The sequence below is a fragment of the Oncorhynchus clarkii genome, chromosome 20 (assembly GCF_045791955.1).
Source record: "Oncorhynchus clarkii lewisi isolate Uvic-CL-2024 chromosome 20, UVic_Ocla_1.0, whole genome shotgun sequence".
Lineage (NCBI taxonomy): Eukaryota > Metazoa > Chordata > Actinopteri > Salmoniformes > Salmonidae > Oncorhynchus > Oncorhynchus clarkii.
In genome coordinates, this window is record NC_092166.1 from 60901088 (window position 1) to 60927905 (window position 26818).

At 44.2% G+C, this 26818-nt stretch overlaps 1 protein-coding gene across 1 annotated transcript in view; it reads left to right on the forward strand.

The window, feature by feature from the left end:
• LOC139376635 (calcium channel, voltage-dependent, T type, alpha 1G subunit) overlaps positions 1-26818 on the forward strand; it is a 319317-nt gene that overhangs the window by 205120 nt on the left and 87379 nt on the right. Inside the window, exons 15-19 of the mRNA XM_071119441.1 lie at positions 5479-5572; positions 16709-16890; positions 17457-17774; positions 18165-18454; positions 22261-22384. Of these exons, the coding sequence (XP_070975542.1) occupies positions 5479-5572; positions 16709-16890; positions 17457-17774; positions 18165-18454; positions 22261-22384 (1008 nt within the window). The remainder of the gene's footprint in view (positions 1-5478; positions 5573-16708; positions 16891-17456; positions 17775-18164; positions 18455-22260; positions 22385-26818) is intronic.

Here is a 26818-nt window from a genome sequence, read left to right on the forward strand (position 1 = left end):
TCCCTCCCTCCCTCCCTCCCTCCCTCCCTCCCTCCCTCCCTCCCTCCCTCCCTCCCTCCCTCCCTCCCTCCCTCCCCTCCCCCTACCTCCCTCCCTCCCTCCCTCTCCCTAGCGTCTGCCTAAATTGGCCTGCCCATTTGTAAACAAGCCATTTCATACCCGTCTTCTATTTCTGTTCTGCTGAACTACTCCCCATGGAATACTGTTCCCGCTCCTTGTTCCTTCTTCTGACTTTGTTGTTTTCAAATAAAATGCCTCCCTTGGCGCAGCTATTGATAAGGAGTGGAAGAGCACTGCTATCCCTAGTTGCCTACAGTTGCCTACAGTATGTTAAATGTGTTGTTCAAATAATCAAGATGGATGATCAAATCAACCGAAGGGCCACAACTTAGGTCGGTCACTTCAATACATATTTTATTCATGCATTTATTCGTTCATCCATTCATTTGTCGATCAGTGCATTCTGTTCCGGACTTGTGCTCATCCGTAAAAGTGGTGGTTTTAAAGGCTGTGAACAGCAGAATGATTATCAGCAGCAGAATGACTATTAGCCAATAAATACGGCTACTCCTGTGAGAGACAGATCAATAGCAGAGCAGAGCTTAACCTGATTCAAACGGTCATATTTAACACTTGGGCCTGGGCTGCAAACACTCAGAGTATCAGACTCACTGCCAACTCAGAACGATACAGAGGCAGCAACCAGCTCTTGAACAATAAGGCCTGAGACCCATTAGTGACCAGTCATCTGAAATGAGGCTCAACTCTCACTCTGCCCCAGGTAAATTGGCTTGTTAGCTTACGGACAGGCAGCTTAGGTTTGAACCTTACACTGCATCTCAAATGGTCACCTAACGGTTAAACACTATGTGTCAGACAGTCACCTTACGGTTCAACCTCGTTCCTCTGCCCCAGAAAGGAGATATGGGAGTCAGGTTGGTCCCTTGGTCACGGACATGGTACCGAGCAAGGCCCCGGCTATGGTCCTGTCTACACCCACGTATTCAGCCCTGTCTAGGGTCCCTTCCATACAGGCCCTACTGGGCTGTCCCTCTCTCTACAGTGGTCTCAGGGGTCCAGGAGACTCAGATGGTCCCCTGGCCTAGTGCTGGGCCCGCCGTGAGTACCACACACACAATGATTATCTCATACACAAATATGCAGAGTACCACACACACCCAGGCACTGCGTGCCTAACTCCGTCACGCAAGAGAAAAGAAGCTATAACTGCCCTTCCTCCCCATCCCTCACTCCATCAAGGATGAGGGGTGGGGGGTGACTGGGTACCCACAATGCTTTGTGTGCCCACCATGACTTGAAAGAAGTTTACTACCAGCCCAAACCACCAAGTAGCCCTTCCCCCTACCCCTCTCCACCCTTCCCTTCCTCTCTGGTCTACTCAATTGCAAATGGGGATGGGAAGTGTGGAGTCTGGATATCCACAATGCCCTGTGCTGAGGCTCTGCTGAGCTTGTCCAATCACAGCTGTTTGATGTTTGTTGTTCACTGAGGCAGTTTTTTTAATTGAACCTTTATTTAACTGGGCAAGTCGGTTAAGACCAATTGATAGAATCTGTGTTAACTTCTGAGCTGCTATGCTTGTTGTATTTGAAACCTCGTTCACTGTTGCCCTGTTGTGGTTTTTAGCTGTGTGTGCCGTGGATTTATTCTGTGATTACTTTATGGTGTGTTATTAGTAGATGATGCAATGCTCCCATTGGTTTCTACTGTACATAACCTATTCTCTTATTCACCTGTTACTCAGATCCTGCTGAAGACCTTCCTCAGAGGAATGAACAGTTAAACAACAAGCATTGACCTGCTCATTTAAAACCAATGGGAGACATTGCAGCTAGATCCTCTATCTATCCTTTGTCTGAATGGTCAGCACTGTTTTCACCCTGTTATTATAAGTCCTATCCTCTCTCTGAGTCAGAGGTTTAGGGGTTTAGCTGCAAAATCCCCAGGCAGATGAGTATGGAAATCACAAGTAGAGAAATGATTAGTTTTGCGGCCATCGCATCCGCAAGTGTAGGCCTAAGGCTGATTGGCTGGCTAGTTTATTACCGACTCTCTCTCCTAGACGGTCTGGAAATCAGGTCTGACAGGTACACACACACGCACACACATGCACATGCACAGATGCAAGCATACACACACACAGACGCACGCACACACACATGCAGACACACACAGACACACACACACACACACACACACACACACACACACACACACACACACACACACACACACACACACACACACACACACAGAGATGAAGAAAGTGATTTGTTAGCTTTGATTAGCGAAATGGAGATTTGGGTTCTTTAGGCACTTCCATTCTCAGTTTATTCACTCACTGTGCATATCTTAATAACAACTGTAATGAATGTACCTGCTTTCGACTGGATACTGGTCATAGAGATATAGAGATGGAGAGAGACATAAAAAGGAGAGAGAAAAGAGAAAGGTGGAGAGGGAGAGAAATACAAAAAAATGCATAACATTTATAGAATATTGCCGGTCGGGACCGTGCAATAGAGAGAGAGAGAAAGACAACCAAATGCATAACATTTATAGAATATTCCCAGTCGGGACCGAGCATGCAATAGAGAGAGAGAGAAAGACAACAAAATGCATAACATTTATAGAATTTTGCCAGTCGGGACCGTGCAATAGAGAGAGAGAGAAAGACAACAAAATGCATAACATTTATAGAATATTGCCGGTCGGGACCGTGCAATAGAGAGAGAGAGAAAGACAACAAAATGCATAACATTTATAGAATATTGCCGGTCGGGACCGTGCAATAGAGAGAGAGAGAAAGACAACAAAATGCATAACATTTATAGAATATTGCCGGTCGGGACCGTGCAATAGAGAGAGAGAGAAAGACAAAGGACGAAGATGGAACAAAACAGGGAACAAACAGTTCTGCCGCTCTGACAAACTCTCACTGGGTGGATGATATGTATTTTGTATTAGACCACACTGAAGAGGGTGTGTGTGTGTGTGTGTGTGTGTGTGTGTGTGTGTGTGTGTGTGTGTGTGTGTGTGTGTGTGTGTGTGTGTGTGTGTGTGTGTGCGCCTGCCTGTGTGTGTGCGCCTGCCTGTGTGTGTGTGCGCGCCTGCCTGTGTGTGTGTGCGCGCGCCTGTGTGTGTGTGTATCAGACCACACTGAAGCCCTGTGGAATGCATGTGTTTACGGGGCCTAGATGGGCATGGGGAGAACCAGACATACCCATCCTTGACTGGTATAAATAGCACTGTTTATCTTCACAGAGTGATCACCCTCTCCGTGTACAGTCTCTGTACCACTCCACTTCTTTTTGGTCTATCAGGGGAAACAGTCTGAAACAGACAATATGTCACTATAATACACTAATATTATGGCATCATCTGTAATGCTGCTGGTGCCCTAGATACCAGATATGAGTTGTGAGATATACAATTTGGAGATGCAATTTGGAAAAATACAATTTGATTCAAGGGGCGGTCCTTGTGATGTTGTCTGAGTGTGTGTGTGTCGGTGTATGTGCTTAGACCTAGGTAAGAGGAACACCAACATGAGAGTGTTGTTCATTGACTACAGCTCAGTGTTAACCCTCATAGAGCCCTCCAAACTCATCACTCAATTTGCAACTGGATCCTGGACTGCCCCCAGGGGGTGAGGGTAGGCAACAACACATCCGCCACGCTGTCCCTCAACACGGGGGCCCCTCAAGGGTGCGTGCTTAGTCCCCTCCTGTACGCCCCTGTTCACCTACGACTGCGTGGCCACGCATGACTCCAACACCATCATTAAGTTAGCTGACGACACACCGGTGGGAGGCCTGATCACCGACAACGATGAGACAGTCTATAGGGAGAAGGTCAGAGACCTGGCAGTGTGGTGCCAGGACAACAACCTCTCCCTCAACGTCAGCGAGACAAAAGAGCTGATAGTGGACGACAGGAAACGGAGGGCCAAGGCACGCCCCCATCCACACCGACGGGGCTGTAGTGGAGCCGGTCGACAGCTTCAAGGTCCTGGTGTCCACACCACCAAGGATCTATCATGGTCCACACACACCAACACAGTCGTGAAGAAGGCACAAAGGCGCCTCTTCCCCCTCAGGAGGCTAAACAGATTTGTCATGGGCCCTCAGATCCTCAAAAAGGTATACAGCTGCACCATTGAGAGCATCTTGATTGGCTGCATCACTACTTTGCATCCATTGGCAAAGCTCTACAGTGGGTATTGCGTACAGCCCAGTACATCACTGGAGCTGAGGTCCCTGCCATTCAGGACCTCTATACTAGACGGTGTCAGAGGAAAGTCCTAAAAGTCATAGACTGCTCTCGCTGCTACCGCACGGCAAGTGGTACCAATGCACCAAGTCTGGAACCAGTATGACCCTGAACATCTTCCTCCCTCAAGCCATAAACCTGCTAAATAGTTATTTAAATAGTTAACCAATTAACCTGCACTATCTGCATTGAACCTTTTTGCATGAACTCTTTTGACTCATCACATACGCTGCTGCTACTATTTATTATCTATCCTGTTGCCTAGTCACTTTACCCCTACCCATATGTACATATATACCTCAATGACCTCGTACTCCTGCATATCGACTCAGTACTGGTAGCCTGTATACAGTATATACCTCAATGACCTCGTACTCCTGCATATCGACTCAGTACTGGTACCCTGTGTACAGTATATAGCCAAGTTACTCATTCCTTGTGTTATTATCTTTCTATTATTGTTCTATGTTTAGTTTCTGCATTGTTGGGAAGGGCCGTAAGTAAGCATTTCACTGTTAGTCTACACCTGTTGTTTACCAAGCATGTCACAAATAAAATGTTATTCGATTTTTATTTGAGATGCGTGTGTGTGTGTGTGTGTGTGTGTGTATATGTGTGAGTGTATATGTGTGTGTGTGTGTGTGTGTGTGTATTTCAGTGTGGTCTAAGACATGTTAACTACTACCCCTGCATGTTAGCTAACACAGTGGTTTGACAGAGCCACCCTCCATGGATGTTTCTCCCTCCTTCTCTGACCTATTGACATATTGACCTGTGAACTCTGAGGGCAGGGAGACCACACCCTCACCAGCCTGCCTGGCTAAGGAGAGAAGTTGCCCTTAGACACTGATCTAGGATCAGCTCACCCTTCCCAAATACTAAAGATACGCATTAGGGGGATGAAGGCATAACTGATGTTAGATCAGTGTCTAGTGGCAGCTTCATTCTTCTCCGCCTGACTTCCCTATAGGCTATCACCCTCCACTTCCTGACTGTTTTAATGCTTTTTGACAAAATAACCATATTCTGACTTCTATTTGTGTGTGTGTGTGTGTGTGTGTGTGTGTGTGTGTGTGTGTGTGTGTGTGTGTGTGTGTGTGTGTGTGTGTGTGCGTGTGTGCATATGCTTGTGTGTGTGTGTGTTTGCGCATGTTTGTGTGTGTGCATCTGTGTTTGGGTGTGTAGGGAGAAGAATCCAAGTCAGTGTCGGAGGCAGATTTATCCTCGAGGAGTATGGAGGACGTGAACAGCAGTAGAAAGGATGTGTCTGGCTCCCCGGGTGAGACACACACACACACATGCATACCAGGTTTTCCATGAACCGGTAATTGCCAGCTTTTGCTAAAAATAAATACATTAAAAAAAGCAGATAAGTAAAATCGTTGGCGACCAAATTGACAGGAAGAAAAAACAATCCCATTGCAAAATAATGTTTTTTATTCATTGATGGAAATACCAGTCGATGTTAATACAATTGATCGTCATGCTTATCGGTCTGTGGGTTAATTTGCATAATTTAGTGTAATTAAAGTGGTACGTGTGTATTTTTGTTAGTCTTCATGTACAGTTGAAGTCGGAACTTTATATACATTTAGGTTGGAGTCATTAAAACTAGTTTTTCATCCACTCCACAAACTTCTGGAAAACCATAATTTTGGCAAGTCGGTTAGGACATCTACTTTGTGCATGACACAAGTAATTTTTCCAACAATTGTTTACAGACCGATTATTTCACTTATAATTCACTGTATCACAATTCCAGTGGGTCAGAAGTTTACATACACTAAGTTGACTGTGCCTTTAAACAGCATGGAAAATTCCAGAAAATGATGTCATGGCGTTTGAAGCTTCTAATTGACATCATTTGAGTCAATTGGAGGTGTACCTGTGGATATATTTCAAGGCCTACCATCAAACTCAGTGCCTCTTTGCTTGACATTATGGGAAAATCTAAATAAATCAGTCAAGACCTCAGAAAAAAATGGTAGACCTCCACAAGTCTGGTTCATCCTTGGGTGCAATTTCCAAATGCCTGAAGGTACCATGTTCATCTGTACAAACAATAGTGCGCAAGTACAAACACCCTGGGACCGAGCAGCCATCATACCGCTCAGGGAGGAGACGCGTTCTGTCTCCTAGAGTTGAATGTACTTTGGTGCGAAAAGTGCAAATCATTCCCAGAACAACAGCAAAGGACCTTGTGAAGATGCTGGAGAAAACAGGTACAAAAGTATTTATATCCACAGTAAAATGAGTCCTATATCGACATAGCCTGAAAGGCCGCTCAGCAAGGAAGAAGCCACTGCTCCAAAACCGCCATAAAAAAGCCAGACTGCGGTTTTCAACTGCACATGGGGACTAAGATCATACTTTTTGGAGAAATGTCCTCTGGTCTAATGAAACAAAAATAGAACTGTTTGGCCATAATGACCATCGTTTTGTTTGGAGGAAAAAGGGGGAGGCTTTCAAGCCGAAGAACACCATCCCAAACATGAAGCACAGGGGTGGCAGCATCATGTTGTGGGGGTGCTTTGCTGCAGGACCCTCCTGGTGCACTTCACAAAATAGATGGCATCATGAGGGAGGAAAATTATGTGGATATATTGAAGCAACATCTCAAGACACCAGTCAGGAAGTTAAAGCTTGGTCGCAAATTGGTCTCCCAAATGGACAATGACCCAAGCATATTTCCAAAGTTGTGTCAAAATGACCTAAGGACAACAAAGTCAAGGTATTGGAGTGGCCATCACCAAGCCCTGACCTCAATCCTATAGAACATTTGTGGGCAGAACTGAAAAAGCGTGTGCGAGCAAGGAGGTCTACAAACCTGACTCAGTTACACCAGCTCTGTCAGGAGGAATGGGACAAAATTCACCCAACTTATTGTGGGAAGCGTGTGGAAGGCTACCCGAAACGTTTGACCCAAGTTAAACAATTTAAAGGCAATGCTACCAAATACTAATTGAGTGTATGTAAACCTCTGACCCACTGGGAATGAGATTAAATAAATAAAAGATGGAATAAAAAGTTCTCTCTACTATTATTCTGACATTTCACATTCTTAAAATAAAGTGGTGATCCTAACTGACTTAAGACAGGGCATTTTTACTAGGATCAAATGTCAGGAATTGTGAATAACTGAGTTTAAATGTATTTGGTTAAGGTGTATGTAAACTTCTGACTTCATCTGTACATAGTTACAGCAGACCACGGTAGGAGAGTCGGACACACACACATGACTTTAACTGTATCTGGGTTTGGTGGATGCCAGGAGAACGCTACCTACCGAAATGCATAGTGCCAATTGTAAAGTTTGGTGTTCAAGGAATAATGGTCTGGGGCTGTATTTCATGGTTCGGCTAGGCCTCTTAGTTTCAGTGAAGGGAAATCTTAACGCTACAGCATGAAATTACATTCTAGATGATCCTGTGCTTCCAACTTTGTGGCAACCGTTTTGGAATTACCCTTTCTTGTTTCAGCATGACAATGCCCCCTGTGCACAAAGCGAGGTCCATGCAGAAATGGCTTGTCAAGATCAATGTGGAACAACTCGACTGGCCCGCACAGAGCCCTGACCTTAACCCCATTGACTACCTTTGAAATAAATTGGAATGTCGACTGCGAGCCAGGCCTAATCGCCCAACATTAGTGCCTCTCCATGTTAATGCCAATGATTTTGGAATGAGATGTTCGATGAACAGCTGTCCAAATTCTTTTGGTCATTTAGTGTAGCTCAACACCAACATTTTAAAATAGGCTACTTATTGGAACCGCTCGCATCAAGTGGGCTGTTTAGAATGATGTTTTCCCACAAGTTGCATTTTGGCAAATGTTTGAAAATGATGTTTTATTGGCTGCTTCATTACAGGTATTGCATATTCTGTTAAGATGAATAACTGTAATTTCTGTCATTCCTAGCACTGTGTAACAGGTTAGGCACCCAATGCATATGGGTCCGTAAAATGTCTCAAATGGCCAGTAACTTAAAATCTTCCTGATCCAGTTGTCCGGCGACACATTCTCCCTGATACACACACACACACACGCACGCACGCACGCACGCACGCACGCACGCACGCACGCACACACACACACACACACACACACACACACACACACACACACACACACGGGTACGTTTAATTTCACTTCTACACATGTCAGCATTATTCATTGTGTATTACATTTACCTGTAATTACTTTGTGTTTCCAGAGGACACACATAAATATTTATTTACGGGTTGAGGCACGGAAATATGCTATACTAATTAGGATGTAATAAAATAAGACCCTGCAAAAATATCCCTACACATTCCCTTCAGTTTACTATATATGTAGACGTAATTGGACTTTTATAAAAAAAAATATAATTTTCTAATTAAAATCGTTGCCATAGCTGTGTAAACGTGTCCATAAAGAGTAGGTATTCCCAAACCGGGGTATTTAAAAAAAGATTATTCACATTTTCAAACAGTCCTTTAGTAAGGCATGTGTCCATATAAACACATACCAGCTCTATTGGTAGTACTGTTACTACCAGCAGTACTACACCTGCACCTGTCGACAACACAAGTTATTCTGCTTCCACGATCACATCCAATGCTAGCAACAGTAATTCTACATGTGTGGTTAGCCCAGCTAGCATGGACACTGACAGTTGTGAATCTGATGCAGCCGAAGAGTTACTGCCCCTTTACCCAGGAAAGCACCAAACAACAGACAGGGACGTTGAACCATCGAAGAGGCACCAATATGATGAGAACTACATTGATTTGGGGTTCACTTATATTGGGAGTAGTGCCTTTCCTCAGCCAGTCAGTACTATCTCACAACTCGATGAAACCTTCACTCTTGCGCAGACATTTAGAAACAAAACATGCCAATTTGAAAAATAGGCCACGGGAGTTTTTTGAGCGAGAATTAAGATGACTTTTGAGTAGTAAGACATGTATAAAAGTAGCAGATACCATTAATAAGAAGGTGCTAGAAGCATCTTATATGGTGAGCTACCGAGTGGCTAGGACAGGCAAGCCCCATACTATTGTGGAGGACTTAATTATTCCTGCTGCCACGGATATAGCTGGGACAATGCTGGGGGAAAAGGCCCAAAAAACTATACGGACAATTCCTTCATTAAACAACACTGTTTCATGACGCACAAGTGACATGGCAGGAGATGTTTTGAAACAATTACTGCTTTGCATACATGCCAGTGAATTCTATGCGTTTACAGCTGGATGAGTCAACAGACGTGGCGGGCCTGGCACAGTTCCTGGTATATGTCCGTTACGTTTATGGGGGATCAATTAAGGAAGACATCCTCTTCTGCAAACCACTGGAAACCAGGACAACAGGAGAGGATATTTTTAAAGTGCTGGACAGCTTTGTGACATCAAATGGACTTTGGTGATCAAGATGTGTTGGTACCTGTACTGATGGCACAAAAGCCATGACAAGCAGTTGCTCCACTTGGGTACACTGCAGCATCCACCGAGAGGCTCTTGCTGACAAGGGAATGCCTGACATCTTGAAAGATGTTTTGGACACTACAGTGAAATTGGTTAACTTTGTTAAAGCAAGGCCCCTGAACTCTCGTGTATTTTCTGCACTATGCAATGATATGGGCAGCGACCATGTAACACTTTTACAACATACAGAAGTTCGCTGGTTATCAAGGGGCAAAGTATTAACACATTTTTTTAAATTGAGAGACGAGCTTAAAGTTTTCCATCATTTTCACTTGTTTGACCGCTTGCATGATGACGAGTTTCTTACATGACTGACCTGTCTGGGTGATGTTTTTTCTTGCCTGAATGATTTGAATCTAGGATTACAGGGACTCTCCGCAACTATATTCAATGTGCGGGACAAAATTGAGGCTATAATTAAGAAGTTGGAGCTCTTCTCTGTCTACATTAACAAGGACAACACACAGGTCTTTCCATCATTGCATGATTTTTTTGCGTGCAAATGAACTCAAGCTTACAGACAATGTCAAGTGTGATATAGCGAAGCACCTGAGTGAGTTGGGTGCACAATTACACAGGTATTTTCCCGAAACGGATGACACAAACAGCTGGATTCGTTATCCCTTTCATGCCCTGCCTCCAGTCCACTTACCGATATCTGAACAAGAGAACCACATCGAAATTGCAACAAGCGGTTCTGTGAAAATTGAATTTAATCAGAAGCCACTGCCAGATTTCTGGATTGGGCTCTGTTCAGAGTATCCTGCCTTGGCAAATCACGCTGCTAAAACACTGATGTCCTTTGCAACTACGTACCTATGTGAGAGTGGATTCTCGGCCCTCACTAGGATGAAAACGAAATACAGGCACAGACTGTGTGTGGAACATGATTTAAGACTGAGACTCTCTCCAATACAACCCAACATTGGGTTGTGAGCATTTATGAGCATCCTTTCAAGCACACCATTCTTATTAACCTTTGGTGAGTTATTCACAATTTCCGATGAACAAAATAAGGTTTAATATGTAAGAGCGAAATTATTGATTATTATTATTATTATATTATTATTTGTGCCCTGGTCCTATAAGAGCTCTTTGTCACTTCCCACTAGCCGGGTTGTGACAAAAACTCACACTCATTCTTATGTTTAATAAATGTATTGTATAGTGTGTGTGTGTGGCAGGTATACAATGATGGCAAAAAACAACATTTGAGAGTGCGCTGACCCTGGTGCTAGAGGGGGTATGCAGCTGGAGGTTGAATGTTTGAAGGGGTACGGGACTATAAAAAGTTGGGGAACCACTGCTATAGAGTACCACAGTATGAGTCATAATACCCATAAAACCTAGCTTACCCCGGTGTGACGTTTTGATAACCGTGTAAATCTCTCTACGATAAGGTGACTTTTATCAATATATTCGCCAATATTCACCCCCCCCCCCCCCCCAAAAAAAAAAGGAAATGCTAATTAGATGCTAATGTGGAGAACTACAAAAAACTGTAAAGAAATACAAATGCCATGATGATCTGGATGAGACTGCCGATTCGAGGCAAAGGTAAGAATCTCTGTATTAACTATCTGTTAGCTAAATTTTTTAATTAATAAATTGGCAAAATTTCTTTAAATGGATAATTCTGTGAACTGTCTTGTGCAAGTTTTAAATTGACACAATACCTGTTAGCAAATGCGTCAGCTAGAGATGACGTGCAGGAGCTTGCAGGGATTTGTAGTCTTGCATGAAGTCTACTTTGATGCTAGTTAGCATTTCCGAATGTGACAGTAAATAGAGGTGAATATTTTAGGGGTTTCTAAAATCCTCTATGTGAAAAATGAATGGTGGAAAAACTATTGGAACCATTTCCCTGTTTTATTGATATGATGACACCTCCACTGTGGGGCTCTATTCTCCGTTGACAAGTTGGCCATATTGGGTGCCTAGCATTTTTGTCTTACACACATTCAGACACACACACGCATAGATGGCGCTGACAGATATGGCAGCTCTGCTTCTAGCTCTCTGCTTCTAGATCCTATTTTGTTTTTTTGCGTGTTATTTTTTACATTATTAGCTCAGACATTTTTTTGTGTTATTATATGCAGCCGGAAATAACTTTTGGATATCAGAGCGGCGGTAACTCACCAGTAATACGACCAGGAATACGCATTTCCTGAATTGGATCCTTTGTTTGTTCCCCCCAGGGCAATTAAACTTATTCCAGAGGCTGCTCCAAAACATCGCCGGAGTGGACTTGTAGTCTGACTCAGGAGGTGTGCACACCATCCACTGCTTCCGAGCATATTACTCGCTAATGTTCAGTCTCTGGATACTAAAGTAGATGTGCTCAGGGCGAGGATCTTCTTCTAGAGCGACATCAGGGATTGTAACATACTCTGTTTCACGGAAACATGGCTCTCTCGGGATATACTGTCCCCGTCCATAGAGTCAACTGGGTTCTCAGTTCATCGCGCAGACAGTAATAAAGAACTCTCCAGGAAGAGGAAAGGCGGGGGTGTATGTTTCATCATTAACTACTCATGGTGTGATTGGACTTTATGCAAATTTTAACAAAGCAAATGTGAGGAAAACGCTACCGAAGTTCTACCAGCACATTGACTGTAGTACTCGCTCTGTAAAAACATTGGACCACTGCTACTCAACTTTTCGAAATGCTTACAAGGCCCTCCCCCGCCCTATCTTCGGCAAATCTGAACACGACTCCATTTTGCTCATCCCTTCCTATAGGCAGAAACTCAAACAAGAAGTACCTGTGCTAAGGTCTATTCAATGCTGGTCTGACCTATCAGAATCCATGCTCCAAGATTGTTTTGATCACGCAGATTGGGATATGTTCCAGGTAGCCTCTGAGAATAACATCAACAAATACATGGATACAGTGACTGAGTTCATCAGGAAGTGTATAGAAGAGGTTGTACCCACTATGACTATTAAAACCTATACAAACCAGAAACTGTGGATAGATGGCAGAATTTGCGCAAAACTGAAAGCGCGAACAACCGCATTTAACCATGGCAAGGTGACTGGGAATATGGCCGAATACAAACAGTTTAGTTACTCCCTCCGCAAGGCAATTAAACATCAGTACAGAGAGAAAGTGGAGTTGCACTTCAACGACATGAGACGTATGTGTTAGGGTCTACAGATAATCACTGACTACAACGGGGAAACCAGCCCCGTCGAGGACACCGACGTCTTGCTTCTTGACAAGCTAAACACTTTCTTCGCCCGCTTTGAGGATAACACAATGCCACCGACACGGCTTACTACCAAGGAATGTGGGCTCTCCTTCTCTGTGGTCGAAGTGAGGAAGACGTGTAAGCATGTTAACTCTTGCAAAGCTTCCAGCCCAGATGGTATCTCTAGCAGCATTCCCAGAGCATGCACAGACCAGGTGGCTGGAGTGTTTACGGACATATTCAATCTCTCCCTATTCCAGTCTGCTGTCCCCACTCCAAGATGTCCACCATTGTTCCTGTACCAAAGAAAGCAATGGTAACTGAGCTAAATGACTATCGCCCCGTAGCACTCACTTCTGTCATCATGAAGTGATTTGAGAGGCTAGCTAAGGATCATATCACCTTTACCTTTCCTACCCTAGACCCGCTTCAATTTGCTTTCCGCCCCAGTAGATCCCCAGACAATGCAATCACAATCACGCTGCACACTGCCCTATCCCATGACTATAGCCCAGCATTCAACACCATAGTACGCTCCAAGGACTTCCTGACGGGCTGCCCCCAGGTGGTGAAGGTAGGAAACAACATCTCCACTTCGCTGATCCTCAATACAGGGGCCCCACAAGGGTGTGTGCTCAGCCCCCTCCTGTACTCCCTGTTCACCCATGACTGCGTGGCCACGCACGCCTCCAACTCAATCATCAAGTTTGCAAATGACATAACAGTAGTAGGCCTGATTACCAACAATGACGAGACAGCCTACAGGGTGGAGGTGAGGGATCTGGGTGAGTTGTGCCAGAAAAACAACCTCTTACTTAACATCAACAAAACAAAGGTGTTAATTGTGGACTCCAGGAAACAGCTGGAGCACCACCCCTATCCACATTGATGGGACCGCAGTGGAGAAGGTGGAAAGCTTCAAGTTTCTCTGTGAAAACATCACTGACTATCTGAAATGCTCCACCCACACAGACAGTGTGGTGAAGAAGGTTCAATAGCCCCAGGAGGCTGAAATTTGGCTTGGCCCCTAAAACCCTCACAAACTTTTACCGATGCACAATTGAGAGCATCCTGTCAGGCTGTATCACTGCATGGTACGGCAACTGCACCCCTCGCAACCACATGGCTCACCAGTAAATGGTGCGGTCTGCCCAACGCATCACCAGTGTAAACTACCTGCCCTCCAGGACACATACAGCACGCGATGTCACAGGAAAGCCAAAAAAGATCACCAAGGACATCAACCACCCGACACCACGACCTGTTCACCCCGCTATCATCCAGAATGCGAGGTCAGTACAGGTGCATCAAAGCTGGGACTAAGAGACTGAAAAATAGCTTCTATCTCAAGGCCATCAGACTGTTAAATGGCTATCACTAGCCGGCTTCCACCCGGTTACTTAACCCTGCACCTTAGAGGCTGCTACCCTATATACAGTTGAAGTCGGAAGTTTACATACACCTTAGCCAAACACATTTAAACTCAGTTTTTCACAATTCCTGACATTTAATCCTTGTAAAAATTCCCTGTTTTAGGTCAGTTAGGATCACCACTTTATTTTAAGATTGTGAAATGTCAGAATAATAGTAGAGAGAATGATTTATTTCAGCTTTTATTTCTTTCATCTCATTCCCAGTGGTTCAGAAGTTTACATACACTCAATTAGTATTTGGTAGCATTGCCTTTAATACCACTCCAATACCTTGACTTTGTTGTCCTTAAGCCATTTTGCCACAACTTTGGAAGTATGCTTGGGAAGTATGCATTGTCCGTTTGTAAGACCCATTTGCGACCAATCTTTAACTTCCTGACTGACGTCTTGAGAGGTTCCTTCAATATATCCACATCATTTTCCTCCCTCATGATGCCATTTATTTTTTGAAGTGCACCAGTCCCTTCTGCAGCAAAGCACCCTCACAACATGATGCTGCCACCTCCATGCTTCCCGGTTGGGATGGTGTTCTTTGGCTTTGCAAGCCTCCCCCTTTTTCATCCAAACATAACAATGGTCAATATGGCCAAACAGTTCTATCTTTGTTTCATCAGACCAGAGAACATTTTTCCAAAAGTACGATCAAACCGTAGTCTGGCTTCTTTATAGTGGTTTTGGAGCAGTGGCGTCGTCCTTGCTGAGCAGCCTTTCAAGTTATGTCGATATTGGACTCGTTTTACTGTGGATATAGATACCTTTGTACCCGTTTCCTCCAGCATCTTCACAAGGTCCTTTGCTGTTGTTCTGGGATTGATTTGCACTTTTCGAACCAAAGTAGGTTAATCTTTAGGAGACAGAATGCATCTCCTTCCTGAGCGGTATGACGGCTGCATGGTCCCATGGTGTTTATACTTGCGTACTCTTCTTTGTACAGATGAACGTGGTACCTTGTGGAGGTCCACAAATTGTTTTCTGAGATCTTGGCTTATTTATTTAGATTTTCCCATGATGTCAATTAAACAGGCGCTGAGTTTGAAGGTAGGCCTTGAAATACATCCACAGGTACACCTCCAATTGACTGAAATTATGTCAATTAGCCTATCAGAAGCATCTAAAGCCATGACATAATTGACATAAAAGCACAGTCAACTTAGTGTATGTGAAGTTTGTGAAGTTGACATAACGTTGACAAAAAAGCACAGTCAACTTAATGTATGTAAACTTCTGACCCACTGAAATTGTGATACAGTGAATTGTAAATTATATATATATATAAATTATATATATATATATATCTGTCTGTTAACAATTGTTGGAAAAATGACTTGTGTCATGCACAAAGAGATGTCCTAACTGACTTGCCAAAACAAGAAATGTGTGGAGTCGTTGAAAAACGGGTGTGTTAGTGTTTTAAAACTTCCGACTTCAACTGTATATTTCTTATTTTACTTTTAGATTTGTGTGTATTGTTGTGAATTGCTAGATACTACTGCACTGTTGGAGCTAGGAACACAAGCGTTTCGCTACACCCGCAATAACATCTGCTAAACATGTGTATTTCACCAATAACATCTGCTAAACATGTGTATGTGACCAATGCAATTTGATTTGATTTGATAAAGCAGCAGCAAACCACAATGCGTCATTCTGCTACAGATCTATCTGAATAGTCCAAAACTATTCCTGCTGCTGTATCTTCGTCCGTTTTAGTGACTCATTTCACAGACACATATTACCATATGGAAACATACTGCAGGGGAGAACAATTCCCCAACACTAAGACAAATTAGCTCCTGGTGCGGTTAGAGGAGTTGTTTAAGCAAAGTAACTGGATAGTTGAGGAGAGAGGAAGAAGGGATTGGATGAATTGAGAGAGAGACAAGAGGGAGGGAAGAGATGGTGAGGGAGAGAGAGAGAGAGAGAGAGAGAGAGTGAAAGACAGGAAGAGAGTGAGGGAGGGAGGGATAAGACGCACACCAACTGAGATGAAAGACCCGCGTCCTCTCTATGTCATGCCTTCATCTGTCTGTGGAACACAATCGTCAGATTAGAGATGAAATATTGATGGGGTCGAGAACAGTAAGACATCCATATTTAAACTTCTTACTTTAGAGATACCCTTATAACTGTCTCTCCGCTTCACCCTTCTCTCTCCCGCCCATGTTCCCTCTATATTTTACTACCTCGTCTTTCTCTACCTCTCTTTCTTTTGTCCATCCTCGTTTAACAATTCTCCTTCCTCTTTTCTCTCCCTCCTTCCTCACTCTCTCCCTCTCTGCTCCCACTTTCCCCCACCCTCTACTCATCTCACCTCCAGTAGTCCCAATAAACGGTCATGTTGACCTGAAGACCAGTCTGACCCCTCCTCTGATTACCCATACTGCTGCCACCCCCATGCCCGTTCCCAAGCTGCCCGCCGTGGGTGACCCTGCCCTGGGCTACGAATCCCGACGCGGCAGCAATGTCTCCATGGACCTAGCCTCTTACGACAAGTCTCCGGTTAGTATACTATAGTACTAAACTATTACACTATCAAACTACTGTCTCCTCCCAGCGTCTGGAACCCATGTATTAAGCTCTGTGCCCTCTGCCCACAGAACTAAGATTATCAGTCTAACCCATGGATGGGCGACTCGTTTTATTTTTTGGGCCCCCACCCCCATAAAAGTTGCCCATCCATGGTCTGACTTGTCTGGATGATGTTCAAGATGACAGCTATGATGATTAATTATGATTAATATGACCTTTCATCAGCGTAACTCTATGGACACTTACTGATGCTGTAGCCAAACCCACTGATGCCATAGCTACACTTGCTGTTGCCAGTTATGACTGTTGCCAGCTATAGTAATGACCACTGAGCATTGAGGATAATCTGATAATTAGTAAGACAAAAACCTGTAGTAACAACATCTAAAGTTCCACATACAGAAGTTTTCCATATTCTAAAGTTCCTCAAAGGTTACAAAAGTTCCCTAAAAAATGGATCTGTTCACTTCTTTTGTGTTGTTCATACATTCTCTCTTCCTCTCCCCTCTCCCCCCTCCATCTCGCTCTCTCTCTAGACCAGTGCCCGTAGCACCTCCCCTTACGCCCCGTGGTGCTCTGCCAGTGGCTGGACCAGCCGTCGATCGAGCTGGAACAGCTTAGGCCGTGCCCCCTCGCTCAAACGAACAAAGCTTCAGTCTGGCGAACGGCGGTCGCTCCTCTCCGGCGAGGGAGGGTCCAGTTCGGAGGATGAGGAGGGGGGAGGAGGGGGAACATCGGAGGGGGACGATGCATCCCTGTGTCGTATTAACTCCATGTCCCAGCCCAGACACAGGAGGATAGAGTCGGTGGAGACCAGGGGGTCCATAGACCTGGCCCCCGACACACTGCTACAGGTGAACACACACACCAGGGGATCTAGAGACCGGCCCCCATAAACACTGCTATGTGTGCTCTAATTAAGCAAACAGGCCCTAGAAGGTGTGGTCTATAGCCATATATCACAAACCCCAGAGGGGCCTTATTTCTATTATAAACTGGTTACCAATGTAATTAGAGCAGTACAAATAAATGTTTTGTCATACCCATTGTATACTGTCTGATATACCACGGCTATCAGCCAATCAGTATTCAGGACTCGAACCACCCAGTTTATAATTTTGTTGTGATCATATAAGTAGTCCATTTTAGGCAGTTGTCACTGGATAGAACAGCTTTCTTCAGTGTTTTAAAATGCCTTCAAGTATCTATGAATGACTGTGTTAGCCATTTTTGTAAAACTCTAGGTGCCCTACCTGTATCGCTCAGCCAGTATGCACAGCTCGAGACCCCCCTCGCTAGGAGGCCTGAGAGCCCCAGAACACAGTGACTGTAATGGGAAGGGTACTTCGGCCCCTGGCGGGGCCCTGGCCCCTACACAGCTCTCCCTGGAGGACAATACAGAGGACGACGCAGCAGAGGAGGAGGTGGTCGTGGGTCATTTGGCCAGGCTGTTAGGCTGGCTGGACAGGAAACAGCCAGAGTGGTGTCGACAGAGAGATACCTGGTCCCTGTACATATTACCCCCAGACTCCAGGTTAGACAAACACACGCACATGCACACAAACACACACATACACTGATAAAAGTTATATAATTACGCTATGTGCTCATACTTACCCGTCTGTGCATGCATGTCTAACAGTATCCTTGCTGTGCCCCAGTTGCAGTGGCCAGTAAGGTTTGTCCTGTTCTAAGAGTGACATTGAGGACACAGGCACTGTGTGGTGTCCATTCTGCCTCTCTACAGAGTCGGGTAGCAGAGTTTGGCCTGTGTTGAGAGTGACAAAGAGGACAAAGACTCTGTGTGGCGTCCATTTTGGCTCTGTACAGAGCCAGACACCTACCTGTGCTCAGGGTTATATCAGGAGACAGAGGCTCAGTGGGAAGCTGGAGTCCCACAGCTGTTCAATATGGACAGACCTCCATTCATCTCCTCGAGCACTTAATGATAACACTTAGGTATTTTACTCTGGGGGAATTTCTAATTCCTATCTAGACAGATATGTTCACCTTAAGCCAACTTGACTAAAGCAGTTGGCTAAGGCAGAAGCACAAGCCTAGCATACAAGCTAAAAACGTTTCAAAGAAGTCAAAATTGTATAATGGGAGTTCACATCAACATAAACTCGTGAATACTGTCATGTGGACTGTAGGAAACTCTGACAGTCCAAATATCACAGATGTCAGTAACTGCATACTAGCAAAAGGTCATGGCTATGATGAACATGAGACATTTAGACAAGATGCTTTTTATTCATTACTCATCGAGCAATCAAATAAGTTATTATCTGACGTGTGCTGTGTGTGTGTGTGTGTGTGTGTGTGTGTGTGTGTGTGTGTGTGTGTGTGTGTGTGTGTGTGTGTGTGTGTGTGTGTGTGTGTGTGTGTGTGTGTGTGTATGTGTATGTGTGTGTGTGTGTGTGTGTGTGTGTGTGCGTGCACGTCTGCCTGTCTCCCCGTCTCACCATAACATAGAGGATCTAGAACAGACAATCATCATCATGTTGTGGGAGTTAGCATGACATCCCTGGCCCACATGATGGATGAATACATGATGAATTAATACATGATGAATACTTTAGCATTGAGGGCTAGCATGCAGAGATGAGAGGGATGAACTCATCCAGCGTATAGATAATGATGGGTGTAGTCAGTCAGATGCGCACACACAGACTCACACACTTACAGTCTTGTTTAACTAACCTCGTGGGGACACACAATTTATAACCATTCAAAATCCTATTTTCCCTAACCCTTAAACCTAACTCTTACCGTAACCCTAACCTTAACCCTAGCTCCTAACCTTAAACCTAATTATAACCATAACACTAATTCTACCTTAACCCTAAACCCCCTAGAAATAGCATTTGACCTTTTTTGTTTGACTTCTTGTCCCCACAAGTATAGTCACACACACACACACACACACACACACACACACACACACACACACACACACACACACACACACACACACACACACACACACACACACACACACACTCACACACACACACACACACACACACACTCTCTGTCTGTCATCATAAAGGTAGCTTTACTGAAGATGGAGCAGAATACCGATCTGAGGGACGCTATTGTTCCCTTTTGTACATTATGACAGACATGCTCCATCAGAGTGGGCTTGATGCATGGATTCATTATTTTACACTTCCCTCTATATCTTCCCTCTTTCTTTACTTGTCTTTTTATCTCCTTCATTCGTTTTCCATTCCCCTTTCTTTCCATTTGAAGCTATAGCCGTTTCTTGTCAGTTAGTGAAGCTTAGACTTAATTAATTACCACTTCAGCTGTGGTTCATTGAATTACTATGCATGAGGAAAGGGCTTGGATTTAATGTGGATCTATCATCGTTATCTTTGAGTGTGCATCAGGTAGCCGACCGGTTAGAGCGTTGGGCCATTAAACAAATGTTCGCTAGTTTGAATCCATGATCCTACAAGGTGAAAAATCAGCCTGTGTGCCCTTGATCAAGGCACTTAACCCTAATTGCTCCTGGGTCGCCGTTGATAATGGCAGACCCTGGCCGTGACCCTACTCTCCACGGGTGTCTCAGGGGGAGTGTGGAATGTGCAAATAACACATTTCCAGTACGTGTGGGAAATAGGACAAATATACAGTGGAAGATGGAAGTTTACATACACCTTAGCCAAATACTTTTAATCTCAGTTTTTCACAATTCCTGACATTTAATCCTACAAAAAATTCAGTTAGGATCACCACTTTATTTTAAGAATGTGAAATGTCAGAATAATAATAGAGAGAATGATTTATTTCAGTGTTTATTTCTTTCATCACATTCCCAGTGGGTCAGAAGTTTACATACACTCAATTAGAATTTGTTAGCATTGCCTTTAAATTGTTTAACTTGGGTCAAACATTACGGGTAGCCTTCCACAATAAGCTGGGTGAATTTTGGCACATTCCTCCTGACAGAGCTGGTGTAACTGAGTCAGGTTTGTAGGACTCCTTGCTCGCATACCCTTTTTCAGTTCTGCCCACTAATTTTCTGAAGGGTTGAGGTCAGGGCTTTGTGATGTCCACTCCAATACCTTGACTTTGTTGTCTTTAAGCCATTTTGCCGCAACTTTGGAAGAATGCTTGGGGTCATTGTCCATTTGGAAGAGCCATTTGCGACCAAGCTTTAACTTCCTGACTGATGTCTTGAGATGTTGCTTCAATATATCCATATAATTTCCCTTCCTGAGGATGCCATCTATTTTGTGAAGTGCACCAGATCCTCCTGCAGCAAAGCACCCCAACAACATGATGCTGCCACCCCTGTGCTTCATGGTGGGATGGTGTTCTTCGGCTTGCAAGCCTCCCCCTTTTTCCTCCAAACATAACGATGGTCATTATGGCCAAGCAGTTCTATTTTTGTTTCATCGGACCAGAGGACATTTCTCCAAAAAGTACAATATTTGTCCCCATGGGCAGTTGCAAACCGTAATCTGGCTTTTTTTATGGGGCTTTTGGAGCAGTGGCTTCTTCCTTGCTGAGCGGCCTTTCAGGTTATGTCGACATAGAACTTGTTTAACTGTGGATATAGATACTTTTGTACCTGTTTCCTCCAGCATCTTCACAAAGTCCTTTGCTGTTGTTCTGGGATTGATTCGCACCAAAGTACGTTCATCTCTAGGAGACAGAACGCGTCTCCTTCCTGAGCGGTGGCTGCGTGGTCCCATGGTGTTTATACTTGCGTACTATTGTTTGTACAGATGAATGTGGTACCTTCAGTCATTTGGAAATTGCTCCCAAGAATGAACCAGACTTGTGGAGGTCTACCATTTTCTTTCTGAGGTCTTAGCTGATTTATTTAGATTTTCCCATGATGTCAAGCAGAGGCACTGAGTTCGAAGGTAGGCCTTGAAATACATCCACAGGTACACCTGTAAACTTCGTACCCACTGGAATTGTGATACAGTGAATTATAAGTGAAAGAATCTGTCTGTAAACAATTGTTGGAAAAATGACTTGTGTCATGCACAAAGTAGATGTCCTAACCGACTTGCCAAAACTATAGTTTGTTAACAAGAAATTTGTGTAGTGGTTGAAAAACGAGTTTTAATGACACAAACCTAAAGTGTAAGTAAACTTCCGACTTCAACTGTAAGTTCCCACCTATTTATTTAATGTGCAATATGCTTTATTAATAAATACTTCATAGAATACAAGGGCGTGTGTCTGAATAATGCTATACACTGTGATGTTGTTTTTTGCACATGCTTAACATCTCTCATCATATGTTTTCCAATTATCGGAATGTTTATCCTATGAATGATGAATTTGTGTGTGTGTGTGTGTGTGTGTGTTTTCCAGGTTTCGGATGGCGTGCAATAAGATCATAACCCACAAGATGTTTGACCACATTGTTCTGGTCATCATCTTCCTCAACTGCATCACCATCGCCATGGAGAGGCCGAGGATAGACCCATACAGCGTGGTGAGTGACCACACACACACACATCACCCGGCATCCACGCAGACACACACGCACACACAGGTAGACATACACACACACTCCCAATATACACAATATACCTGGCTCTCTTCCTTACCCCATCTGTTATACTGTCCAACCCAAAGCCCTTTGATAATTAAAGCTGCAACATCATCCAGCCTTTATGCAGAACGGGAATAAACACACTAATTAACACGGGTTTGATATTCTCGCTGATGTAGCGAACGCTCCTGCAACCCGTAATAATTGGCGTCCAGTCTCTGTGGACTCCAGCTGTAGCGGCCTTGTTTTCTGTCTTTAACACAGATGAGACAGCGGTTGTGGTAATTGATTCAATTATCTCCCTGCCTGCTGGTCTATTCTGTATGGGGATAATACCGTGGAAAATACATGTTTAACTAATGTGGATAAAGCCCTCACGGTTTATTGTGGGAGGATGAAATGAGTGTGAGGATGAAATGAGTGTGAGGATGAAATGAGGGGGAACATGAGAAAAAAAGGAAATGACAGAGGATATCGAGAGGATATCTGAAACACGCACGCACGCACGCACGCACACACACACACACACACACACACACACACACACACACACACACACACACACACACACACACACAATCACTTTCACATACACAGACTGTCACACATGTACACCCATTTGACACACAAACCACACACACACACACACACACACACACACACACACACACAAACTACACACAATCAGGGGAAAACATTAAGATGCACATACACTTCTCATTTTGTGCTGCAGCTGTAATTCTCAGCCCCTGTAATGAGGTGGTTTTTTGAAATTGGATGGAAATGTGTATGGAGATTGGGTTTCCTGGCAGTGACCTCCCAACAGTAGCTAGCAGGCCACACACTCAGTAAGGACCCCACACACGCACACGCATACACACACACATACGCATACACACTGAACAGTGAATATGAGTATGGATTTAGCCTCGTAGCTGCATTACCTAATGTTATTTTACCTCAATCTTATTGGCCTGGTTTATTACTGAATCTGATTGGTTTTTGCAGGTGTATATATATATCTTTCTTGATTTAGAATTAATAGGTTTGATTGTGAGTTACATCCGCTAGAGACTTCAGCCGTGTGTTATTACGAACAAACGCAGTTGAGGTATATTGCTTTTGTTGCATACATACAATTTACTTACTGTAAACTTCCATAGGCTCTTTTTGCAATTTCACCTGCCTGTAAAGTAGATGATGTAGGACCTTGTGCCATTTACTCTGAAAAAGATAAGTTATTTGTTTCTAATGAGGCTTGATTGGGAGTTGCGTTTGTTAGAGACTCTCTCACGGTAGATTACTAGTAAATACGGTGGAGTTCATTGCTTTTGCTGCATACATACAGTACATACTTCCACAGGAGCTAACAGATGTAGGATCTTAATTTGATCACCCTGTTGTAGCAGGAAATCTGCTGAACATCAGGAAATATAAATGTAGTGTATTCAAGGCTTAAAAAGGCTTCTAAAGTTGGACATTTCCGCTTTAAGATGACAGACTTGATTTGCCCTAACAAAAAAATGTATCAACCCCTGCAAAAATGTCCAATAATTATAATCCACAAAATGATTCACATTTCCTGTTGCTGCAGGATTATTTTCCTGCTGTGAGAAACTGGTCAAATGAAGATCCTCCATCTGTATTTCACCTGTGCCATTTACACAGCAGTAAATAACCATTTGTAGTACAATACATTTCCCTTTTGGTTCTAATTCAATTTATTGTGGAACGTTGGGTGAATAATTGGTTCAGTGTCTAGAAAGTCGTTCCCCAGCTTGGCACCACGTTTCATAACGTGGTCGTTAGGCTTTGATGGTTTAACACCACCGAAAACAACAGTTGCTTAGTTACTGATCTGTGGTTCATGAAATTAATTCATGGTAGAACAGACATTCATTCAATGCTTCATCTTTAGGAGTCATTATGAGGTTGACTGGCCCGGAAAATAACCAATAATGTCGACACCTGTTTGTTCATAACTGGCTGTATATTGAGGCATGCAATACAGGAAAGGAGAGAAGGGGAGAAGGAAAATAAGGAGAGGAGGAAAGGAGGGAGGAGAGGCAAAGAGATGAGAAAGGAGGAGAGGAGGAGAGGAGATCAAAACTAATCATATGTGGAAATCAGTTGGTGTGTGTGACAGGCAACAAGCCCCATCAGAAGAAAGAGGGAGATGCTTTGCTCTTTTTAGGAGCTCTCTGTGTTGGTCACTGTCTTTTGGAATCTCATCCATTTCTATTTTTATTCCACTCTCGCTCACTGTCAGAACATATTCAGCAAAGTTAATCCTAAACTACTTCAGAGACGACGCCGGCGTATGTTTTTAATATCTTGTTATTACTCACTTTGCTCTCGCTCTCTCTCTTTCTCTCTTTCTCTCTTTCTTCGTCTCTCTCTCTCTCTCTCTGTCTCTGTCTCTGTCTCTCTCTCTCTCTCTCTCTCTCTCTCTCTCTCTCTCTCTCTCTCTTTCTCTCTTTCTTCGTCTCTCTCTCTCTCTCTCTCTTTCTTCGTCTCTCTCTCTCTCTCTCTCTCTCTCTCTCTGTCTCTGTCTCTGTCTCTGTCTCTGTCTCTGTCTCTGTCTCTGTCTCTGTCTCTCTCTCTCTCTCTCTCTCTCTCTTTCTCTCTCTCTCTCTCTCTGTGTCTCTCTCGGTGTCTCTCTCTTTCTCTCTCACTCTCTAGCTCTCTTTTCTATTCCCCTGCTCCCTCCATTCACGAGTCTGTTGGTTTATAATGAATGAAAGTATGAAAAACACATGGTCACAGAGGATAGGAATGACCGGTGTCAGCGCCGGAATTCTTAAACAATTTAAACAGGCGTTCCGATGATGTCACCACAAATATTCCCAGAGACTTTAAGAATGTTTTATAATGTTGCGACAGAAGTGGCTTGAGGAGATGTACGGGAGGGCGTGGGAATGACAGTCCACACACATGCACGCACACAAACACACACACACACGTGGGGCTGGTTTTTCGCCGTTTGCATTGAGTGCACCACCACAATACTCATAACTGTGCCAAAAATGAGTGTGTTTATATAACGTGTGTGTGTGTGTGTGTGTGTGTGTGTGTGTGTGTGTGTGTGTGTGTGTTGGGTAAATAAGCAGTCAGTCCGAGGGTCTGTACATTCCAGCTACACTGCTTGTTTTCTTTCCTGAGCCCTTGTTTAGATTCCCAAACAGTTTCTCATCCCCCCCTTAACAAAAGGCTTAGTTAATACACTGACATCTCTCTTCCTCTGCCCCCCCCCCCTCCCTCTCTCTATCTAAAGACCTTTTTACATCAGCAGATGTCACAAAGTGCTTATATAGAAACCCAGCCTAAAACCCAAAACAGCAAGCATTGCAGATGTAGAAGCACGGTGCCTAGGAAAAACTCCCTAGAAAGATAGAGGGGGGGGGGGGGGGGGCAGTCCTCTTCTGGCTGGGCAGGGTGGAGATAAGAAGAGTACATGACCATTAGGGCGAGATTGTTCTTCAAGATGTTCAAACATTCATAGATGACCAGCAGGGTCAAAAAATAATCACAGTGGTTGTAGAGGGTGCAATTGGTCAGCACCTCAGAAGTAAATTAAATGTCAGTTGGCTTTTCATAGCAGAGCATTCAAAGGTTGAGACAGCATGTGCGGTAGAGCGAGGGAGAGAGGAAGAGAGAGATAATCAAATCGCGACAAATCAGCCTCAAAAACTAAAAAAATTAAAAACAGCAGGCACGGGTCAAGGTAGCATGAACAGCTCAGGGTTCCATAGCCGCAGGCACAACAGTTGATGCTGGAGCAGCAGCACGACCAGGTGGACTGGGGACAGCCAGGAGCCATAAGGCCAGGCAGTCCTGAGGCATGGGTCTAGGGCTCAGGTCCTCCGGGAGGAGAGGGAGAGAGAGAGAGAAAGAATTAGAGGGAGCATTCTTAAAATCACAGACGACAACAGATAAGAAAGGATAATTACACCAGATGTAACAGACTGATCCTAGCCCCCCGGGATATAGACTATTTGCAGCATAGATACTGAAGGCTGAGACAGGAGGGGTCGGGGGACACTGTGGCCCTGCCTGATGATACCCCTGAATATGGCCAACCAGGCAGGATATAACCCCACCCACTTTGCCAAAACACAAGCCCAAACCACTAGAGGAATATCAACAGACCACCAACTGACAAGGCTGAGTGTAGCTCACGCAAGACCAGACAGGGAGATCACGTCAGTGACTTAACCCACTTAAGTCGAGAATAGCGGGGGAAAAAGCCTTGCACGCCATGACGCACCCCTACTAGGGACGACATGAAAGAGCACTAGTAAGCCAATGCATCAGCCCCTGTAATAGGGTCAGAGGCAGGGAATCCCAGTGGAGAGAGGGTAGCCAGCCAGACAG